The following is a 22,905-nucleotide window of genomic DNA, read 5'->3' as shown; positions in this document are numbered from 1 at the left end:
CCACTCCAGGTAGCAGGCTGGCAAGGCAAAACAAACCTCCTCTCTCTCTCTCTCTCTCTCTCTCTCTCTCCCCCATGAGGCAGGAAGGCAGAATGGTGGCTGGCTGCTTCCTTAAGTACATTTTAAAATCCCTCCTTCACACTCCCCCCGCACTTGTCCCTTCTTTGACACTTCCCCTAGCCAATGCTGCGTCACTCACCCCTGGCAACACAATATTTTAATGGAAATGAACCAATCTGGAACCGGGGGGGGGGGATTGCCAGCCAATAGTTGCACACTGTGTCACCAATCTGATCTTAGGAGGGAGGGATTTCTTAAAAGAAGTTCCTGACACAAAATGGAGACAGCAAGAGAGATTACCATGAAATGGAGGTCTGACTCTGCAAATTTTCCAGGTCCGAAATCTGGGCGATTTGTTTTGGACCCGAATCTGGACAGCTAGCACAGGGGTGATTTGTTTTGTAAAACAAGTAGATTTGGGTACACATTGTTTTGTACCTGTACTGATTCACACATCCCTAATATCAAATAGTCCACTTTTAGCTTCCTGTCACACATTCCACATGCTTCAATAATCCAGGGTTTCAGGGGCCTCATCAAACAGCCTTCCTAGGGGCCCTCTCCTATCTGGGTGAGCCCCAAGGAGATTGCTTTGCCGCCATCACATGAAGGCTATGGCACAAAAGTGGTCTCAGGGATCAGCAGTGGGTCCTTCTTAGGACTTTGGGCCCTCATCAGTTGTAATGCCAGGCCCTGATGCCAGCCCTGTAAACAGTCCATTCAACTGAGTAAACAGACAGGAAGAATGCATTAGTATTACTTAGATCCAAATCAAAGCTTAATACATTAAACATAGCCAGTCACATGACATGTGCTCTGCGTCTATGACTAATGATCTCACTTACTTACTTTGTAGCCTAGCACCTCAGACTCATTTTCCATTGTTTTCACATGCTCCCAGTTCAAGCATATCTTTGAATTTGTCAGTCTCCATGCAATGTTTGCTGGCCGTTGGCTTGGTGCTTTAATAAAAGATAATCACAATATTCACATGAGCATTAATTTGCTGACTCAAATCTTAAACCGTGGACATGATATTAATATAATATGTATAAGTCAACCCAAACCACTATTATGGCAATCACCTTTCCTAGTAGAGAGAATTATATTCATAACTGAAAAGAAGCACTGATCTGAAAATTGCATTAAGAAATGTAAACAGATTTTAATATCCCTTGATTTATTAGATATAATAATGTAGAGTCCACAGTCTGTACGCTTTAGCGCCAATATGTTGGGAAAACCATTCATGGAAGTGCTTTTCTTACAGACACCTTCATTCATTCATAAATTTTGGGGCCTGAAAGGTGTTGTGGCAGCACTAGGCCTTCCAAAGCAAGGGCATTGCTTATGCTTTGGATTCCTCTTCCATTCATGGCACTTTTCTGTCCGTGAAACTGGCGCCTTTTATGAGGATGCAGCCCCATGATTCCTGCTGATGACACTATTTCCTAACCACTAGTAGAAAACTCTCTACAAAACAGGACAGCACAGAATCACACATTCAGGGACAGATCATGAGGGCAAGATAAAAGATAAAAGCATCTGATGTATTTGATCCCTTCTAGATGATCCCACATCAATAAGAGTTTGTCCCTGCTATGCTGGAACAGCTATGGAAATAGGGGAACATACTTCCATCTATGGTGGTCTTGTCCCAGTATTTCTGCTTTTGGACAGAGGTATTTTTTGAAATAGGTAAAATTACACAACAGAGGCTAGATATGAGACCAGAGTTGGCACTATTAAATGTATTTTCGGGAGCTAATTTGGCATTATTTTCTAAGGATCTTATAGTTTTTATGTTAACTGCAGCTAGAATATCCACTGCACAATACTGGAAGCATAAAACCATGTCTCTGACATCTTGGTATCAGTCTATATGGCATATTGCCATATCTGAAAAACTGACCCATATTATTCATCTTTGAGCGGGTCAAGCTAATTCTAATGATTTTTTCATGATACGGTCAAATTTTATTCTGTTCACAAAACAAGATAATTTTAGTCATTCTTCTCCATCTAATTTTTTATATATCTGGAAGGATGGGTAATGAATGTCATTATTTATCAGTTTTACTCTTCATGTTTATGTATTGTCTTATTAAATATTTTTTTAAAAAGATAAAAGCATCTGATGGGCTGGATTATGTTTACTAATCAGCCACATTGGCATAAAATGGTGAGTAAATTTTTGAATCAAAATCATCCAGGCAGGAGAAGTGAATTCACAATCTGATACATACTACAAACCTGCGAATTAACTTAGTGCTGGATTCATCTGAAGGACTGAAATGCAGTGTTGGGGTTTATTCCAACCAGCTGGGGATCAAAATACAGCTCTAAACAATGGCTTTGGCGGAGCCTGCTGGTTGCCAAGAGGTTGATATTGAGGCTGTGGAAATCTCCCAATCCCCCTCGGTGCGAGGCTTGGGTACAGGACCTGCTTAAGCTTGTGGCACATGAAAAATGGGCCCTCTTAAAAGTAAATAAATTGGATAAATGGTCTGAAATTTGGGATAACTTTCTTAAGCTTTTCTTAGAATAAGAATCCTACTGACCTATCCACAACTTCTAGTGTAATGGTGATTCTCTCTTCTTCTCTTCCTTTTTGGGGGGGCAATTTGGGCATGTTGTTGCAATATATAAAATGTTATAAAATGTTTAAAAATATTAAATAAATTTTTAAAAAACCTGGGCTACTTTTATAGCTTGATTCTGTAACTAGAAACGCCCCCCCCCCTCACTGGGCAAAGAGGCATCTTTTAAAGCTATGGCTTTCTTATATTTAGCAAGGGGTGATCAATTGTCCCAATTCAGCCCAGCACAGTGTCCATCCAAATGGCTGTGCTAGTGTCTCCCTGTGAGCCCCTTTGGGAAAGAGATCAAAATCTCATCCTTCTGCTATATAAGATTTGATAACTTTTGGGTGTTGTTGAAAAGCAATACATACATATTCTAAATGCTTCTACTACTACACATATGACCTACCATGTTGCACAAAAAATAACAATGAATATAAGAATTATTGCCTGACAAATGGCACAAGGGAACACAGGAGGATTGAGCACTACCAGTGCCGGCCCTTGTGCATATGTAAGCACCTTTGATGAGGTTCTGTGAATGCAGTTGCACAACATTATTTCCCATTATTTCCAATAGGTACTGCAGAGTACTGCTGCCCTGTGGTGCAGCCCCACTGGAGGAGCTTACCTACACGCAGAAGCACAGGGGATGCACAAGCTGCCTGCATTCCCTTGCATAGATTTATTTGTTTGTTTGTTTGATTTCTATACTGCCCTTCCAAAAATTGCTCAGGGTGGTTTACATTAAAATAAGAATAATTAAAATCAATTAACAATTAAAATCAAAAACTATGAATCGGTATTTCAGCCATTGCATCTTTACAACATTATGACTCACTGTAGGGGCGGGGAAAGCCCATAAAGTTGCTGTTCTAGAGAAGCTCATGATGATTTAATTGTGTCACACAAGGCTTGATAGAGAAGGGAGTATGGTGGGGAAATTGTGATGCTAAGTACAAACTGATCCATCATGGTTAGACCAACCCCGCCTTCCCCTGAAGGAGTACAATAGGGATGTGCAAAAAATTTCGGGCACAGAACGATCTGTGCCCGAAACGAACAATTTCGGGTGATTAGGGGCCGAACCGAATCACCCCCGATGTCCCCCGATATTTTTGGGGCACGAGCCGAATCACCCGAATTTCGGGCACAAAAAATTCGAGTGATTCGGTTCACGGTTGATTTTTGGCGATTTTTTAAAGTTTTAGTGACTTTGGGGCAGTTCGGGGGCATAGCATGGGATCTGGGCAAAAGGAGTGGTGTGGGGTGGTAGTGCCTAATGGGTGCAGGCTACCACCCCAATTTCAGGGGGATTGGGCAAAGGGCTGATTTTTGGTAAATTTCTGAAAATTTTATTTTCAGAACCTCCTTTTGGTTCTGCAGATTGCATGTTCACACAAATGCCAGAGTAGCACCCTCCTGAGATGAAATCAGGAGCTGGGGCCTCGAGATATCCCACAATGCGTTGTGTAAGCAGCAGAGAGACAGCCCTCAGTACTGCAACAGCTCCGCTCTGCCTGGCCCTGTTTTCCTCAGAACCTTTTGGTAAACATGGTTGCCAGCTCCCAGGAGCTCAAAAACCCAGCATGATCACCCAAACCACTGAATTCTGAGGTAGGGTTGCCTGTATTTCTGTCCTACCTCAGTTTAGACCCGGGTTTAAAAGTTGGGCTACCCACTTAGGTAGGAGCTGGGTAAGAGGAATGAATTCCCATGGCTCTGTACCCCTGGTTTACCCTCTCCTACTCAGAAACAGCTGGTTATGAGAACAAACTCACTGTGAAATACTGAAAACTATCACTTCGGGTTGGAACTGTTTGTAAGAAGAAAGACATACATATAGTTATTTTAAAATAAATACATTATTTTGTTTGGAAGATTATAGACATATGTCTAAGATTGGCTTTGTGTATAAACTTGCAGAAGAATTTGAGCAAAATTTTCAAAGTTGCACAATTGAGCAAAAGATGAAAACCATTGGATTAGTTCCCTTTTGTCCATATAAAGACTGACCACATGTTCACAGCTGGAAAAAATTATGAAAATAGAATAGAACCAAATTTCTTTTTCCTATCACTAAAATTATATGGTATGTAATCTCACACCATTGTCCAAAGAGCAGAAGGCCAGAGCTGACTGATAGGATACTTGTGAGCCTTATAGAACTGAAAGACATCCTAGCATCCTTTAGGTGAATAACAACACTACACTCAAAATGCATAATCAAGAGCCGAAGTCTATCTACTTATTCCACAGTGGTTTGATAGCACTTGATTTCAGTATAATCTTGTAGGCAGTTGTTTTATCAATGTCTTACTTGTGTAAGAGATCTCTCTAAATTGGCTTTTTTAAACTTCACAGTTTTCATACTATTTTGTAAAGCAGCACATGTAGGGCCAATTTAGACATAATATAATGTAGTATCTGAGAATGCAGATGTGAAAATAAACTAAACATAAAGAGCCCTTTCTCATGATCGCATAAGAGCTTAAGCTCACCTTCCCCACAGACGATCCTTGTGTTGCTGCTGGGCACGCAAATTGCACAGCCAAGCAGTGTGGAGCTGCAGGGGACAGGTCGCATCGTCGCAGCCCCTGGAAATCGCACAATGCACCATGTGAGTGTGTGCTGCATTGTGGGAGTCCCCCCAGTGATGGGCAGGCACCCATCAGTGTTTCAGCACTGGCTGAAAACAGTCAGCGCTGACACATGGTCAGGAAAATGCTCCCTTAATCGCATTTAACTGCTCATCTTCTTAGCCGGGTTTGCTGCCGAGGTGTCTCAAGGAGCCCTGCAGATCCCAGTGGTTCCCTTGGGCAGCCAAGCCCGGTCTTGGCTGCTTGTGAGAACAGCCTCATAGTGTCAAGTGATATGATCCATATGTAAAGGAATTCAGAGTTCACCTTAGAACCAAGTGCTGGCCCCAAGTAAAAATCCACCTGTTAGCATTCTGATGGTTAAAATGTTTTGCATAGTTTCCCCATCATTATCGAGTCTCATTTCTGTAGTCCTCACTAAAATACAGTGAGTGGATTTGTGCTTTGTGCAGTACTTGGATTTAACATGCAAGTCTGAAAACTTTCTGCTACCTTTTTTTTATTTGGACACATTTTTTCAGTTCTATGCATGGTATATGTTTGTTTGTTTGTTTGTTTGTTTGTTTGATTGATTGATTGATTTCTATCCTGCCCTTCCAAAAATGGCTCAGGGTGGTTTATATTAAAAAAAACCTAAAATCAATTAACTATTAAAATCAAACACTGTAAAAACAACAAATCATTATTAAAACAATTAAAACAGTTTTTTAAAACTCTGGAAAACCAGGCCAAACCTTTATAGATTAAAAACAGTTTTAAAACCCTGGAAGGCCAGGCCAAACAGATAGGTCAAGGGCTCTCCTGAAGACCAATAATGAACTCAGATTATGGATTTCTGCCAGGACTTCATTCCACAGCCCAGGAACAGCTACAGAGAAGGCCCGCCTCTTAGTTGCCACCAGACATGCCGGTGGTAACTGAAGATGGATCTCCACAGATGACCTTAATGTGTGGTGGGGATAGTGCAGAAGAAGGCACTCTCTAAGATAATCTGGACCTAAGCTATTCAGGGCTTTAAAAGTAATAACCAGAACTTTATATTTCGCTTGGAAACTTATCAGCAGCCATTGCAACTGTTTCAAAACAGGCATAATATGGTCTTTACAGGTTGCCCCAGAGACCAATCTGACTGCCGCATTTTGAATTAACGGAAGTTTCCGAACTATGTACAAAAGCAGCCCCACATAGAGGATATTGCATTAATCACACCTGGAGGTTTCCAGCAGATGCACCCAGAGGTGCACCTAGGTAATTTTGGAGCCTGGACCTAGAGGCCTTTGGAGTGTCCCCCCCGGCTGGAGCCCCCTCCTGAAGTTAAGCATCATCACTTAAAAGCCTTAGAGTACCCCCTCCAAAGGACTTTAATAAATTCCTATCCAATATATTTCTTTCTCCAATCCCCCCTCTGTCTCTAAATCACACTCAGCCCCCCAGGGCCAGCGGTGACTATATCACCCAGGAATTAGGACAGACTAAAGAAAATTTGGTGGGCCCCAGGAGGTGTGGGGGCCCTGGATTTCAGCCCCATAGTCCAGGGGTAAGAGCCCTGCTGGATGCACCACTGTTTTGATATCATTCTTTTCAAGGAATGGACGCAGCTGTCGAATCAGCCAAAGCTGATAGAAAGAATTCCTGGCCACAGCTTCCACCTGAGATACCAGGGTAAGGCCTGGATCCAGGACTACTCTCAATTTGTGTACCTGCTCCTTCTGGGGGAGTGCAAACCCATCCAGTGCAGGAAGGTCTAACACTTCCCTCAAGTTCTGAGCCCCTAAAATGAATACCTCCATCTTGCTTGGATTCAGTTTCAATTCATTATCCCTCATCCAGCCCATTACTGCCTGTAGGCAGGCATTTAGGGAATGAATGCCATTTCCTGATGAAGATGAAAAGGAGAAGTAGATTTGGGTGTAATCAGCATACTGATAACACCCAACACCAAATCTCCTGATAACCTCACCCAATGGTTTCATTTAGATATTAAAAAACATTGGTGACAGAATGGAGCCTTGAGGGACTCCATATAACAGCTCCTGTTTTGAGGAGCAACTGTCACCAAGTTCCACCATCTGGAATCTACCCGAGAGATAGGAGCAGAACCACTGCAAAGCAGTGCCCCCTATCCCCAACTCCCCCAGGCAATCCAGAAATATACTATGGTCGATGGTATCGAAAGCCACCCAATATAGATATATTCCATATTACTTGCCAAATATATACATTTTCCCATATTACTTGCTGAAAATATAGCCTTAGTTTAGGGGCTAACACACTTTGGAAATGACCTGGAAATTGATTGCAACATCACAGTGGAACAGGATGGACAGCAGATGTAGCATGTGGGGCAGATAGAGAAAAAAGTTCATTCCCTATAGCTGGTAAGAAAGGGGATGCTTATATAACAAACCTTTAATTCTGTTGGTATCTTTGCCCATCTTGAATAAAGAAAATCCCAAACTATACTAACTCAACATAAACCCCTGATCTTATATGAACAGTCCTCCACATTACTCCCACACCTGAAAAATATATATTACACAAAAGAGGATGTGTGTGCTATGAGATCGAATCTGCCAAACTCTAAAAAAGAAAGAGTTTTGCTGACATGAATGATTTGTGGAACACAACCCCTGTCTCATATTCATATTGGATCCAGAAGCCTACTCTGTGGGAAGGGCTTGATGCACAGTCTATAGTCCTTATCCAGTCACTCTGACCTTGATGTGCGCTATGTTGAAGAGTGTTTATAAGGCATCAGCATGCATTAGTAATAAATAACCACAAAACACCCTTTACCTGTGCATTAGTGGCCACCTCTCCATACGTAACCTAGAAAGGAGAAAGAGTTAAACGAAAAAGGGCAAGGTGATGTTCCAGTTCTTTAAAAGATATTGATTGGGGACTCACTATTTCTCATGGGACCAAGAAGAATTAACAAAAAGGGCCATAAACTAAATGTGAGATAGGTAGAGAACATCAAGGTCTTTTCACAGAGGACTGTGATGATTTGTTGTGAACATCAATCCAGCTTTCATGAATTTCTCATGCTACTTAACAGAAGTGGGAAATTGAGGTGGGAATGTCTGTATTGAGAAATTTCCTAGATTTTTTTTTACATGAGTTCTCAGATTATCTCACTTTAGACTCTTTACAACACATCGAATGCAATGTGATTCTTCTTGGTTGCCCGTATTTATTGTTTATCGGCTGTTTTGAAGTTACAGATCATACCAATTTTTGTCTGGTGCTTTGGAAACCACTGAAAATAGGTATCTACTTATTAAACCGCATGACAAACAACCTGGCACAAAGGCAAGCTGATGCCCATTGAAGTGAGTGGACTTAAGAAAACCTAACTCTTTGATAGACTGTGGATTATCATGTAGTGCGATAATCAACAGCAGCACCTGTTGAGCCAAAATCTTTCTTCTTCCACTTTGAAGGAAAAGGAGAAAGTTAATGGCAAAGTGGAAAATGTGCAAAGATAAGGACTGTATCACATCAAAGCTTATTTTTCTTGCTGTCGTTGAGTTGCTGAAATTTCTAACATTATAAGCAGCTTGTTTTACTGAAGGTTAATAGAAATTCCAGCTGTAAATGTGATCAAGCCTTCAAAATGACAAAAGGAGTATTCCCCAAATTTCTGTTTTATTTACACATTCAACAGTAACATAGTCACTATGCCTAAGATAATAAATGTTCTGCCACCAGCAGAAGTAGCTCCTCCATGAGGCAAGGTGAGGTGATGGCTTCAGGTGGTGAAAGCACCATTGGATGGAGAGTGCCTGCCATCATTGCCCTTGCCTCACCTCCACTATTACCATCCCATCTCTTAGCTTTTTCCTCCTTGCTGGTCCTGCCCCGCATTGCCTGGTGTTGTAAGCCAGTGAGGCAGTGTTCTTGCATCCAGTGATGGCAGCTTTACGCACCTGGTTGCCACTACTGCACCAGTACGAGCAGCTTGTTTATTCTCCCTTGCTACTCTCCAGCCACAAACTCGTCTGCAACCAAACTGAGGAAGACCAAGCAGACATATTTGTTGCTGGTGGGGAGAGAGTGCACATGCTGCTGGTGCTGTTGCAGCAGCAGTACAGAGGAGAGCCTGCCTCTGGATGCATGTCCCACCCATGCTTCCTGGCTGGCCTACAACAGCAAGCAGCAGTGAGCCCTGAAGGGTGGCTGGTTGAGGGGGAATTGGGGCAGCATCTGGACCACCATGGTGGGGCTGGGGCCAGTAAGGGGCAACATGGCATCAGTGCCGGTTCTGACCCATGTGGGCAGGGTTGGCAAGAGGGGGCAGTTGTCATGTTGCCATTCACCTTAAGTGGCAAAAGGCAACTAGCTGGTTCAGATTCAGCAGCAGATTCGGCGGCAGGGATGGGGAGGCTGAAGGTCTTTTCTATTGAGTCTTGGTTCTCTCTGTGTGTGTAAAGCCAAGGGTGCAGTTTACACGGCAGAACTTCAACTTATGATCCATTACTTTAGAACTGATTCATATGATATAAACACTCCTTCCTAATACTAACATGATGTAGCTCTCAGATAGGGTACCCTGTAATCAGACTGATGCTCATGGCTTTCAACAGTACATATAATTTCCCAACATTTCACCGTATGCATCCAGACTTTCATTCTGTGGCTCTTCACAATGGTTTTTCTAAAACAAGCCTTTCTCCAGCTGCCTATATCCTGACAAAACTGACCATGTGAGAAATGGTACAAAGCAGCTGCAAGGTGTGCTGTGACGGTTGAGAGCATTTGCCTTGGGGTAGCTGAAGGCCCATGACCCCTTTTGCCATGAGCAGCAGTTGGGGGAACACATTCCACCCAGTCATAGCAGCACCAGCTGGGCTCAGCTGTTCCCCGGGGTCTGTCTTGCTTGGCTGCCTGCACTTCCACAAGGGGAAAGTAACGGTGATCCACACTTGTCTGTTTTTCATTAGACAGAAGCTTTATTTGTTGTGTTACTCATAGAGTGTGGGTTCACTGCTGTGAACTTGGCACAGCAGGATATCCCATAGGTGTATGACTAGGTGTATGACTGAAAAGAGTTTTCACTGAGTGACACGGAAATATCATCTAAACCCATCAATTTTTCCCTTGCTATGCAGTACACAGGTGCTATATACAAACATGGAGTGATTTTAATTGTTATCATAGCTCAGCATCCAGTGCCATGGCTTGATTTCAAAATAAAGGAAACCACAGCAGCACAGTAGGTAGCCACAGAATATAAAAGAGCTAAAGATAGCTATCCACAGATTACTTGTTTTACCATACTTCTTGCAACTGCAACAGAAATAATCTCCAGTTGTTGCTATTGATTATGTGCAATACAGGAATTTAATACTTGTCATCCTTCTGATTGAAGTAAATAGCAAACATAGGGGTTTTAACATCAGACAAAGGGACAGATAAGATAGCTATGTTCCCATTTTTTATGCAGTCACATTATACAGATGTGCACTGTAGTAGCTTGCTGTGAGTCTGATGTGTTGCAATCCACCAGGGAAGTCTTCCACACCCGGCTTTTAACCTGCATCACCTTCGGAATGGAGTGGGTGTGTTCACATATTGGGCAGATTTACCCTGAAGTCCCTGTGAGCTATTGGGGAGCATTTCACACACGATTTAGGGTTTTCACTGCTCGTTAGAGTGCAACCTGATTTATATCTCGGGTAAAAAAAACCCCACTTTTTGCATTGGGTTTTTTTTGGATAGTGTTGTTCACAGCCAAGCCTCGCAGAAAACCCGCGGTAAAGCCTGCTGTGTGGAGAAATTCCAGGTGGCAAAGAGCAGACTTGCTTGGGCACAGTGAGGGGGGAGATGAAACCCTGTGACTGGTCACCTGGCTGATGCTGATGTCCACTTGGCATGGGAGGAGAAGAATGGGAACGGGGAAGAAGTGGAAGCAGGCAATGGCCCTGGCCCCATAGCAATAGAGTTGTCAACTTCCCCAAGAGTTTTTAGTCAAGACCTCTTGAATTTCATGGGACTTCCCCTTTCTTGGGAGAGTGTTAGAGCTGTCAGGTACATAGGAACATAGGAAGCTGCCATCTACTGAGTCAGACCAATGGCCCATCTAACTCAGTATACACCGACTGTCAGTGGCTTTTCCAAGGTTTCAGGCAGGAGTCTTTCCCAGCCCTACCTGGAGATGCCTAGGATTGAACTCAGTACCTTCTGTATGCAAGCAGATGTTCTACCACGGAACGATGACCCCATCCCTTAAAGGGAATACCTCACAGCAGGCAGTGGTCACATGTAGTAACCCATCCACATGCAAACCTGGGCAGACTTTGCTTACCAAAGTGGACAATTCATTCTCATAGGACCACTGGGTCCTTCTACCATAGGACCCGCTCTCCACCACAACAAATGTATTATTTAGGGAGCTGGTGGCTGAGGAGGCGGAGGAGGAAGAGAAGGACAGAGCCAGAGACTGGTTACCCAGAGCATCACAAGTCAGAGAGCTCAGGAGAGGAGCTGGGACGCTGGTGATAGAAAGTCATGGGAAGATGAGTAAAATGGGTGATGCAATGCTGCTGCTCCCCATACTTGACTCTGAGGCCACAAGTGGGAGCCCTAAGGACCTTGGGAGGGTTCTGTACAGTCATTGGTTGTTTAAGATACTCACGTGATTTTTTCGTAGTGACATTGACTGGAACACTGGATGGTCCAGACCCGGCAGTGTTGTAAGCTCTTACTGCGGCAAAGTACATTGTATTGGCCCTGAGGCCAGTGATATTCTTTGCTGTCATGTTGCCATTGACTCTGGCTTTGCCAGTTGTAGAATCCTTCGAATCATCTGACCAGTATAAGACCTAAAGTTGAAGAGCAAAGGCAGTTCATTGCTTTCCCCCAATTACAGCCGTGATTGAAAAGAAGACAAGTTGACAACTTAAGCTTCACGGGGGGCAGCTGATTTTAAAATTGTGGTAGTCAGGATATAAGATCAGGCATGAAAGTGTACAGTGTTTATTGTATCCTGAATACAAACTAGAAGAGGAACCAATTAGGAATCCTCTGCTTTTAAAGACCTCCAAAGGAGAAACTTAGATCTGGTAAGCAATGTTTAAAAGCCTTTCTATCTAGAATTCAAGCATGAATAAAAAATAAAAAGAAATGAAAGAAAGTTCCTAGAGTAGTCTTAATTATAATGTTTCTTCTTCTTGTCATTTTCATCAATAACTATTGACTCAGACCTTCCTTTGAACATTAACAAATGTTTGATGTGAAAGGGTATGTGTTCTGTGAACTATATAAGTCTGCTATTTTTTAAAAATAGATGTGTACTTAGAATCATGCAACTAAGTATTTGTGGGCATTTGTGTTTCATTTCTTTCTTCTATATATATACCCTAAACAGGCACCACATTGCTTGTGAATGCTTTAAATACACATATTGCCTTTCATTGTCCATGCTTGGGAATCTGCTGCCACCAGCACACACAACCCCAGGATTTTAGCAACCTTCAGTAGCAGCTTCTACTTCCATTTCTCTCTTTTTCTCCCAATAGTGGCTCATATTGTATACAGTGTTCTGTGGGTGTTTTGTGCACCACAAACGCTGCTGTATCTTCCAAATGCATGTTGCACTGGAGTGCACAGAGTTGTGCAACTGCACAGTAATTGGAAATAATGGCCGTGCAATCACACAATTCCTTTGCACGATTCCAGCATTTGTGCAAGTGAACACTAGCACAACTTGCATTTGGAAGATGTAGCAGTGTCCCTGGTGTGCAAAATGCCCATGGAACACTGTGTGGTATGTGAGCCAGCCCTGTAACTCTAGCAGTGTTTGCTTTACTCTGAAAACCAGAGGTGGTGGTGGTGGTGGTGGTGGTAATAGTGGTAGTGGTGGCAGCAGCAGTGGCAGCAGTGGAACCCAAAGAGCAGGAACAGAAAGAAGATTAAAAGGGGGTGCATGTTACACATGGTGTGTGATTAAAGGGACAAAAGATGTGTTCCTTTTCACAAAAACTTTTGGCAGTGGTGAAAAATGTGCCCCCTTTCAGTGATCATCTGAGTGCTGCAAAAGGAGACAAAAGTGTTCACAGTAAGGGCAAGGTTGACCAAGGCAGAATAGTTCTCAGCTTCAATTGGCATTATGGCATTATCACATAGGTAAATATGACTGGCAGTTTGGTATTGTGATATCATCATGCTCATGATGGGCCCAAGGTAGCCCTGCTAACTTGGCAAAGAGGCACCTTTTAATGTGGCGATTCTCTTTATTTAGCAGGGGGAGATTAACTGGCCCTATCCACCCCCAGCACAGTACCTCCCGTGACTGTTGCTGGTGTATATCTTATGGTGTTTTGTTTTTTTAAAAAGATTGTGAGCCCTTTGGGGACAGGGATCAATCTTATTTATTTTTTATTTCTGTATATTTTATTTCTTCACCCTGAGCCATTTTTGGAAGGGTGGTATAGAAATTGAATGAATGAATGAATGAATGAATGAATGATTTAATACTTTCCCATTTTAACCAGCCCATGTTTAAACTAAAATTAGAGTTGCACAAAGAGCAACAGTTCAGACAAACTACCTCCCACCCACCCCGGCTATAAAGGAATGCCCCAGGAGGACATTCAAGAAAGATGGCAGGATGAACACTCTCTTGGTGCATCTCTGTTCTCAACTGTGAAGGCCAGTTTAGGGAGGGAGAAAGTACTGTTTCATCTGAACCAGCCCAGTGTGAATCTTTGTTGACTAGGATCACTATTCCTAGGAAGGAGGAGGCAACATTTTTAAAAAAGAAATTACAATAAAGTAGCAGCTGCCTGACCAAGACATGAAAGACAGCAACAAACTCAGAAAGGGGAAGTAGTTTGGGGAACATTTTGTCCTTCCAGGAAGCATGATTTTTATCCACTAAATCTCAATGGGTTTTGTCCACTAAATCTCAATGGGTTCTGCATAGGCCTAGCTAGAAGTGCCCTTAAGTAAAAGTGACCTTTTGGGGTCTCATAGGAAAGAATGACTTATTCTGTCTTTGTTCCTTTGTAAGCTGACCTCACCCATTGGCTGAGCCACTGTGACATCAGGTCATGTTCATGAACCTTCTAACTGTATGGAATAAACATCTTAACAACAGAAAAGGAAGAACTTCACATTTCCTTTTAAGGAAATGAAACAGCTCTTTGGTTAGTGAAAATCTCATACAAGACCTAGTGTCTGGAAGAAATATGTGAGCAGGCTGGGGAGGATGAAAATCTGAGCTGGAAGAAGGCCAAGGAGGTAGGGAAGCCAAAAGAGAGCTAAAGTAGCATACCTGCCAGATGAATGGGAAAATAGGGACATGTTGGCAGATATGCAGTAGCTCTGTCCAGTTATTACATTAGATAGATAGATAGATAGATAGATAGATAGATAGATACAGGTGAAACTCGGAAAATTAGAATATCGTGCAAAAGTCCATTAATTTCAGTAATGCAAATTAAAAGGTGAAACTGATATATGAGACAGACGCATTACATGCAAAGCGAGATAAGTCAAGCCTTAATTTGTTATAATTGTGATGATCATGGCGTACAGCTCTTGAAAACCCCAAATCCACAATCTCAGAAAATTAGAATATTACATGGAACCAAGAAGACAAGGATTGAAGAATAGAACAATATCGGACCTCTGAAAAGTATAAGCATGCATATGTATTCAGTACTTGGTTTGGGCCCCTTTTGCAGCAATTACTGCCTCAATGCGGCGTGGCATGGATGCTATCAGCCTGTGGCACTGGTGAGGTATTATGGAAGACCAGGATGTTTCATTAGCGGCCTTCAGCAATTCTGCATTGTTTGGTCTCATGTCTCTCATCCTTCTCTTGGCAATGCCCCATAGATTCTCTATGGGGTCAGGTCAGGCGAGTTTGCTGGCCAATCAAGCACAGTACACTGTATACTTTTCAGAGGTCCGATATTGTTCTATTCTTCAATCCTTTTCTTCTTGGTTCCATGTAATATTCTAATTTTCTGAGATTGTGGATTTGGGGTTTTCATGAGCTGTACGCCATGATCATCACAATGATAACAAATTAAGGCTTGACTTATCTCGCTTTGCATGTAATGCGTCTGTCTCATATATCAGTTTCACCTTTTAATTTGCATTACTGAAATTAATGGACTTTTGCACGATAGTCTAATTTTCCGAGTTTCACCTGTAGACAGATAGATAGCATTTATACAAAATGACCCTGGGTGGTTCACAATATAAAGGCCATTAAAACATTAACATAATTAAAACAATTTAAATACAATATGAACTCTAAATAAAAATAAAATAAATAAATAAAACAAAAACCCAAAGTCTAGAACTATAAACTAAAAGCCTAACTAAACAGGTATGTTTTAGTCCCTTCTTAAAAACATTCAGAGAAAGGGAAACTCTAATTTCATTAGCAAGAGAGTTCCAGAGTCCTGGGGCAATTCTAGAAAAGGTCCGGTTTCGAGTTGCCACCAACTGAGCTGGTGGCAACCTCAATCAGATCTCCCCAGATGATCTTGAGAGGCGGTGGGGTTGACAAAGAAGGACTTCTCTTTACTGCCATAGACGTGTACATGTTTTTGTGTGAATGCCTGTAAATGTGTTCTTTTCAGAAGTGAACAACACAGATAAGGCTGGTTCCCTCAAATGCAAAGTTCAGATAGGAAGGGTACTGCTGTTCATTGTTGAACATAAGGTTTATAAAACTGTGCATACATAGAGATCTGTATGTGCATACACTGTATGCAGATACGTGAACTGAACATAACATGTGAATAGGACTGGTATTATAGTGTGAACTGGTCAAAGTTGCATAATAGATAGAATAGGCCTGGTGTTATAGTGTAAACTAGTGTGAAGTGGCATAAAAGATAGTGATTTAAGCAGGGATCTAAGGGATGATTATTAGAAAAGATTTGATAAGATGAAAATACTTGAATATGAAGAAAATGTCAAGACAAAAGTGGAACTGGAAGACAAACACCCAGGGCCTAAGAAGAGAAAGGAAGATGAAAGTTTCGCATTAAATGAATAAGCAGGCAAGGCTGAAATTGTCTAGTAGTGTATGAAATGCACCACCTCATAGCCAAGAACTCGTCCAGTATGTCTGTTCCATGCAACAGGGTTCCAAGAGACTTCCATCTCAGAGGCTGAGAAGCTTTGTATAGAAGTTCCAGTTGGTGCTATCTGTGGTTCTAGGGTAACAAAAAGGGCACTGTAAATCTTGTAAACACATATTGCCACTTATTTCACCTGATTTCATTTGAATACATTGGCTCACATACTGCACAGAGAACCACAGATGCATACAAGGCACTCTAAAGAACACCTGAGCTGCTGCGGAGGTGAGGCTGTGGAGGTGAGTGCCTGCTAAGCATTGATTAATCCCAGTTCTGACACTACTCCAGGGGCATAGCTAGGAGAGAGGGGACCCGTGTTTGCCCCTCTCTCTGGTGGCCCCTTGGAGTGAGGGAGAATGAAGAAAATGGGGAGGGTGGAGCTTGGGGGCCCTCAGGAGCCTGGGGGCCTGGGTTCTTTGAAGCCATCTGCTAAATTATAGCTACATCCCTGACTACACCTATTGGGAATTATTATTTCTTTTTTACACAGTCAGACAGGTGTTATTGACTGGTTTGTTTTATCCAGACATCAAGTACTTCCCAAGGACCTGGGATGGCTGAATTTTAATATCAATGTTGTTGCTGTTATTATAGATATCGTCGCAGAATATAGGCTGTTCCAAGTAAAGTTGCTTTTTGTAATTGGCTGATGGTGATTTCTGTGGCCCCTATGGTGTTGAGGTGCTCCTAAAGGTATTTTGGAACTGCACCCAGGGCGCCAATTACCACTGGGATTATTTTAGTCTTTTTCTGCCACAGCCTTTCAATTTCAATTTGTAGATCTTTGTATTTGGTGATTTTTTCCATTTCTTTTTCGTCTATTCTGCTATCCCCTGGTATTGCTATGTCGATTATTTTAACTTGTTTTTCTTTCTTCTCGACTACAGTTATATCTGGTGTATTGTGTGGCAGATGTTTGTCTGTTTGTAGTCAGAAGTCCCATAATATTATTACATCCTCATTTTCGACAACTTTTTCAATTGAATGGTCCCACCAATTTTTGGCTATAGGTAGCTTGTATTTTTTGCAGATGTTCCAGTGTATCATCCCTGCTACCTTGTCATGCCTTTCTTTGTAGTCAGTCTGTGCAATCTTTTTACAACAGCTGATTAGGTGGTCCACGGTTTCATCTGCTTCTTTACAAAGCAAGCACTTGCTGTTTGTGGTTGACTTTTCTACTTTTACTCTTATTGCATTTGTTCTTAGTGCCTGTTCTTGTGCACCCAGTATTAAACCCTCTGTTTCTTTCTTCAAGTTGCCATTCTTAAGCCATTGCCAGGTCTTGGTGATGTCTGATTTTATACTTATATTGTGCAAATATTGACCATGCAGTGGCTTATATGTCCATTTCTCTGCTCGGTTCTTGACTTGTTCTTTCTTGTAGGCCTGCTTTGTTTCACTGGTGTTGAATAGTTTCTCGTTATTGACCATTTGAAGTGCATCTTCTTCACTGTCCTTGATATATTCTTCAAGTCCTCTTTTCTCCTCCTCTACTGTTTGATGGACTTGCAGCATTCCTCTTCCACCTGAGCTGCGAAGGAGGTATAGCCTATCTACATCACTGCGGGGGTGCAGAGCATGATTGATGGTCATGATTTTCCTGGTCTTACGATCTATTGTCTCTAGCTCTGCCTGGGTCCAGTCTATTATTCCTGCAGTGTATCTGATAGCAGGTATAGCCCAGGTGTTTATGGCTTGTATGGTGTTCCCGCCATTGAATTTGGACTTGAGGATTTTTCTAACTCTCCTGATGTATTCACTTCCAATTTTTCTTTTAACTTCAGTGTGTGCAATGTTATCAGCCTGGAGAATGCCCAAGTATTTGTAATGTTCTTTCTCTTCCAGGTTCTCGATCTTGCTTCCATTGGGCAGTTCTATTCCTTCTGTTGTTGTTATTTTTCCTCTGTTCATTATCAATGGAGCACACTTGTCTAGTCCAAACTCCATGGCTATATAGCTACTGAATATATGGATAGTGTTTAGCAGTGATTCAATTTCTGACTGGGACTTTCCATACAACTTCAGATCATCAATGTACAGCAGATGGTTGATTTGACTTGATGTTTTAGATGTTTGGTATCCGAGGCCTGTTTTGTTTAGTATTTGTGAAAGTGGGGTCATGGCGATTACAAACAACAGAGGGGATAGTGAGTCCCCTTGGAAAATACCTCTTCTTATGCTAACCTGTCCAAGTGTCTCGCCATTGATTGTTAACTGTGTACTCCACATGCTCATTGCTTTTTAAATAAATATCTGAATGTTTTTGCTGACACCAGTTGTTTCTAAACATTTTAGTATCCTTGTGTGAGGCAATGAGTCAAAGGCTTTCTTGTAGTCAATCCATGCAACAGATTAGTTTTTCCTCTCTTGCAATTTTCTAAAATCATTTTGTCAATCAGCAGCTGGTCTTTTGTGCCTCTGGTGTTTGGGCAATTTCCTTTCTGTTCAACTGGAAGCTGTTTGTTAGTTAATAGGTGTTGCATCACTTCATGTGCTATTATTGCAGTTAATAATTTGAACATGGTTGGCAGGCAGGTTATCGGTCTATAATTACTTGGACCTGCACCTTTTGCTGGGTCTTTCATGATGAGATGAGTTTTCCCAGTTGTTAGCCATTGTTCAATATCACCTCCTTGCAAAACGTGATTGAGCTGTTTTGATAGTTGTTTATGAAGGCTTGTTAGGTGTTTAAGCCAAAAGCCATGCAGTTCATCGTTGCCTGGAGCAGTCCAATTTTTAATTTTCTTTGCTCTTTCACTTATTAATTCTGGTGTTATTATTAGATCTTGCATTTGTTGGTTACATTTGTTGGTTATATTTTTTTGACCTCTTTCATCCAGCCTGCTTTTTAATTATAATTTAATGGATTGTCCCATAATTTCCCCCAGAATTGCACTGTTTCTTCTTTATTTGGTGTTTCTAGGTTTCTTGCAGTTTCTCCTTCTATGTTTTGGTAGAAACGTCTCTGATTCGACTGGAATTGGAGATTCTGCCTGTGTTGTGTAATTCTGGCTTCGTATCTGCTAATCTTCTTTGACACTGCTGTTATTTGCTGCTTTATTATTTCCAGGACTTCTCTAATTTTCCTTGAATCTAGGTGGTATTTTTGGATCAGATACTGTTTGGTGTTTTCATTCTTCAGCTTCTTGTCTTTCATATCTTGCAATTTACTAGCATCTGACCTAAGCCTGGAGATTTTATGTTCTAATCTAATCTTCCAATTAGGTGATGTACTACTTTCTTTTTTACAGGTCCACTGATCTTATATCTGAGTTCTTGTATTGTTGCTGCACTGTACATTAGTTGGTTTGTTTCTTGCAAATTATTGGTTGTTGTTTCTGCAAGTGCAGCATTGACATCTTTTAATACCTGAGCAAGTTGTTTTTTGGCAACTGTTTTTAGAGCTGGAAGTCGAACCCTTAGTGGTTGTTTGGTTCATGTGCTCAGTTATTTTTTGCTTTAGTTCTTGTTGCTTTTCTGTTAAACAGCATTCGGGTGTTTGAGGTGCAGGCAAAGGGCAGGTTGCCTGGTTTTGATTTTGAACCAGTTCAGCAACAGTGGCACCCTCTATTTCCAACACCTCCTCCACCTGCGCCTGAGCAACTTCTTCAGTTGGTGGTAATTCTTCTTCCATATCTTGAGCCTGTGTTGCTCTTTGCAGTTCTTCCAGCTCAACTCCTGTGAATACTTTATTTCTTATTATGAATCTTCTCTGGTCTGCTAGCCTTTGTTCTGTTATTTCTGTATCTGGATGTTTCTCTTTCCAAATTTGGTACATTCTTTTTAAATAACCACTTCTAGTTGGACTAGACTTGTAATAGCAGATCATTATTTCCTTGCTAGCATTTTTCATATATTTTTTCCGGTTAAGCGACGTTTCTTCCAATAACTTTGCAGTCTCCAGCCCTGGTTGCTCAACTGAAGATCCTGAGTCATGTTGCCCACTTGCCACCAGATGTCCAGGGACTCCAGCACCTGGCGCGGTCCTTGTTGACCCGGGCGACGACTGATCCGGTATAGATTTATTAAAGTTATGTCTCACCTTATTGTTGATGGGAGAGGCACTCTTTGTCTGGCTCCTCTGGTGAGACCTGTCCAGTATGGTTGGACCTCTGACATAGCTCTCACCTTCCTCAGAGCACGCAAGCCCCACAACTACACCAAGGTAGTGCCTCACTGGGGGCCAAGGTATTAATAATAATAATAATAATAATAATTTACAGAGATTGGGGTTATTGACTGGTTTGTTTTATCCAGACATTGAGTCCTTCCCAAGGACCTGGGATGGCTGACCTTTATTGCTAATGTTATTACTGTTGTTATAGATATTATCACAGAATATAGGCTGTTCCCTGTAAAGTTGCTTTTTGTAATTGGCTGATGGTGATTTCTGTGGCCCCTATGGTGTTGAGGTGCTTTTCAAGTTGTTTTGGAATTTCACCTAGGGTGCCAATTACCACTGGGATTATTTTGGTCTTTTTCTGCCACAGCCTTTCATTTTCAATCTGTAGATCTTTGTATTTGGTGATTTCTTCTATTTCTTTTTCTTCTATTCTGCTATCCCCTGGTATTGCTATGTCGATTATTTTCACTTGTTTTTCTTTCTTCTCGACTACAGTTATATCTGGTGTATTGTGTGGCTGATGTTTGTCTGTTTGTAGTTGGAAGTCCCATAATATTTTTGCATCTTCATTTTCTACAACTTTTTCAGTGTTATGGTCCCACCAATTTTTGGCTACAGGTAGCTTGTATTTTTTGCAAATGTTCCAGTGTATCTTCCCTGCTACCTTGTCATGCCTTTGTTTGTAGTCAGTCTGTGCGATCTTTTTACAGCAGCTGATCAGGTGGTCCACTGTTTCATCTGCTTCTTTACAAAGGCGGCACTTGCTGTTTGTTGCTGACTTTTCGACTTTTGCTCTTATCGAATTTCTTCTTAGTGCCTGTTCTTGTGCAGCCAATATTAGACCCTCTGTTTCTTTCTTCAAGTTGCCATTCTTAAGCCATTGCCAGGTCTTGGTGGTGTTTGATTATCCAGTGATGTGCAAATATTGACCATGCAGTGGCTTATTTTTCCATTTTTGTGCTCGGTTGTTGTTGCTGTTGTTGTTGTTGTTATTATTATTACATATTTTTATACCACCCAAAACCTACATCTCTGGGCAGTTTATAACAAGATAAAAACAACATTAAAACATTAGTTAAAAACAAAAACAAGAAATTTAAAACAGAAAAATTTAAAATTTTTAAAACAATATTCTAAAACAACATTAAAAACAATCAAAACAGTACCAGTTGAAAGCCTGGGTGAACAGATGCATCTTTAAAGACTTTTTAAATATTGTCAGAGATGTGTAGGCTCTTATTTCACTAGGGAGTGTATTCCAAAGCTTCGGGGAAGCAACGGAGAAGGCCCATCCCTGAATAGCCACCAGACGAGCCGGTGGCAAATGCAGACGGACCTCTCCAGCTGATCTCAGTGGGTGGTGGGGTTCATAAGGAGGAAGATGTTCTCTTAAATACCCAGGCCCCAAGCTGTTTAGGGCTTTATAGGGGACTAGTGCTGCAACTGAGATTACGCAGTACTTAGCAGGTATGGAGCAGCCCCACTTCTACAGCAATGTGGCTGTGCTTGGCAGTGGCTTGCAAGCAGCACATGCACCTCTCCCTGATCTACAATTTTCTGAGTGGTATATGTGACAATGTTTATATAAGAACAAATAGAAGAAAACAAAAGCCAACTTATACAAGAAAGCAAAAGAGCTTGAATTACAGCTGTTGGCTCTGTCATGAGGCAAGCCCATGCCACGCTGGCCATGCCCCTTATGCTGGCCAGGCCCCCTGATGCAGACATCAGCATCAAGGTGCTTGGCCATCCCCACCCACTTCTCTAGGGTGCCACTTTCCCCATCTCCTACTTTTTAACCTCTGAGCACATGGGGATGGGGTTTTAAACATTATCTCTGTGTGCTCAGAAGGTAAGCAGTGGAAGAAGGGTACAACCCCATCCCTGAACACTCAGAAGGAAAGCGGCAGGAGAAAGGGAAAGCAGTATGTGAGGGAGAAGAGGTGGAACAGACTCAGCTGCCTTCCCACAAGAGGCTGGGCTAGTCAAACTAGCTCCACCCCCATCTCACTCACATGCTGCCTTCCACTTCTCTCTACCTTTTGAGCACATGGGGATGGGATTTGAAATCTCACCCTTGCATGCCTAGAAGGTATGCAGGTGGGAGGAGGGGAAGGTGATGGGTGGCACAAGGGGTGGCAGATTGGTAAGGCAAAGCCTGTAGGCAGTGGGGAGGGGAAGGATGCAGTTGCTGTCTGAAGCTGTTGCCTCACCTCATCTCATTAGCAAGCTACCCCTGCATATATATCTGTAGGTAAAAATACAATGTAAGTAATATTTTTTTAAAAAGTGGAGAGTGGGAGGGGGCCAGGTTAAGCCAGCGTGAGAAATAAGTATGTAATTAGCTCCTTCCAGGGGCGTAACTATAATAGGGCAAGGGGAGACAGTTTTCTGGTGGCCCACTGCCTTGGGGGGCTACCCAGAGGCAATTCACA

At 42.0% G+C, this 22,905-nt stretch overlaps 1 protein-coding gene across 6 annotated transcripts in view; it reads right to left on the bottom strand.

The window, feature by feature from the left end:
• Nucleotides 1-22,905, bottom strand: part of CNTN6 (contactin 6) — a 350,488-nt gene that overhangs the window by 5,029 nt on the left and 322,554 nt on the right. For 5 of the 6 annotated variants that reach the window (XM_053303087.1, XM_053303086.1, XM_053303089.1 and 2 more), the window contains 3 exons: nt 16,307-16,422; nt 11,880-12,066; nt 910-1,022 (listed from right to left, as the gene is read on the bottom strand). In XM_053303087.1, the coding sequence (XP_053159062.1) occupies nt 910-1,022; nt 11,880-12,066; nt 16,307-16,422 (416 nt within the window). Of the gene's footprint in view, nt 1-905; nt 1,023-11,879; nt 12,067-16,306; nt 16,423-22,905 lie in introns of all 6 variants that reach the window. The other variant, XM_053303088.1, reaches the window with a different exon arrangement.

This window comes from Hemicordylus capensis, chromosome 2, assembly GCF_027244095.1.
Source record: "Hemicordylus capensis ecotype Gifberg chromosome 2, rHemCap1.1.pri, whole genome shotgun sequence".
Classification (NCBI taxonomy): Eukaryota; Metazoa; Chordata; class Lepidosauria; order Squamata; family Cordylidae; genus Hemicordylus; species Hemicordylus capensis.
Note: the sequence above shows the minus strand (reverse complement) of the source record. Positions and strands in the feature narration are given on the sequence as shown.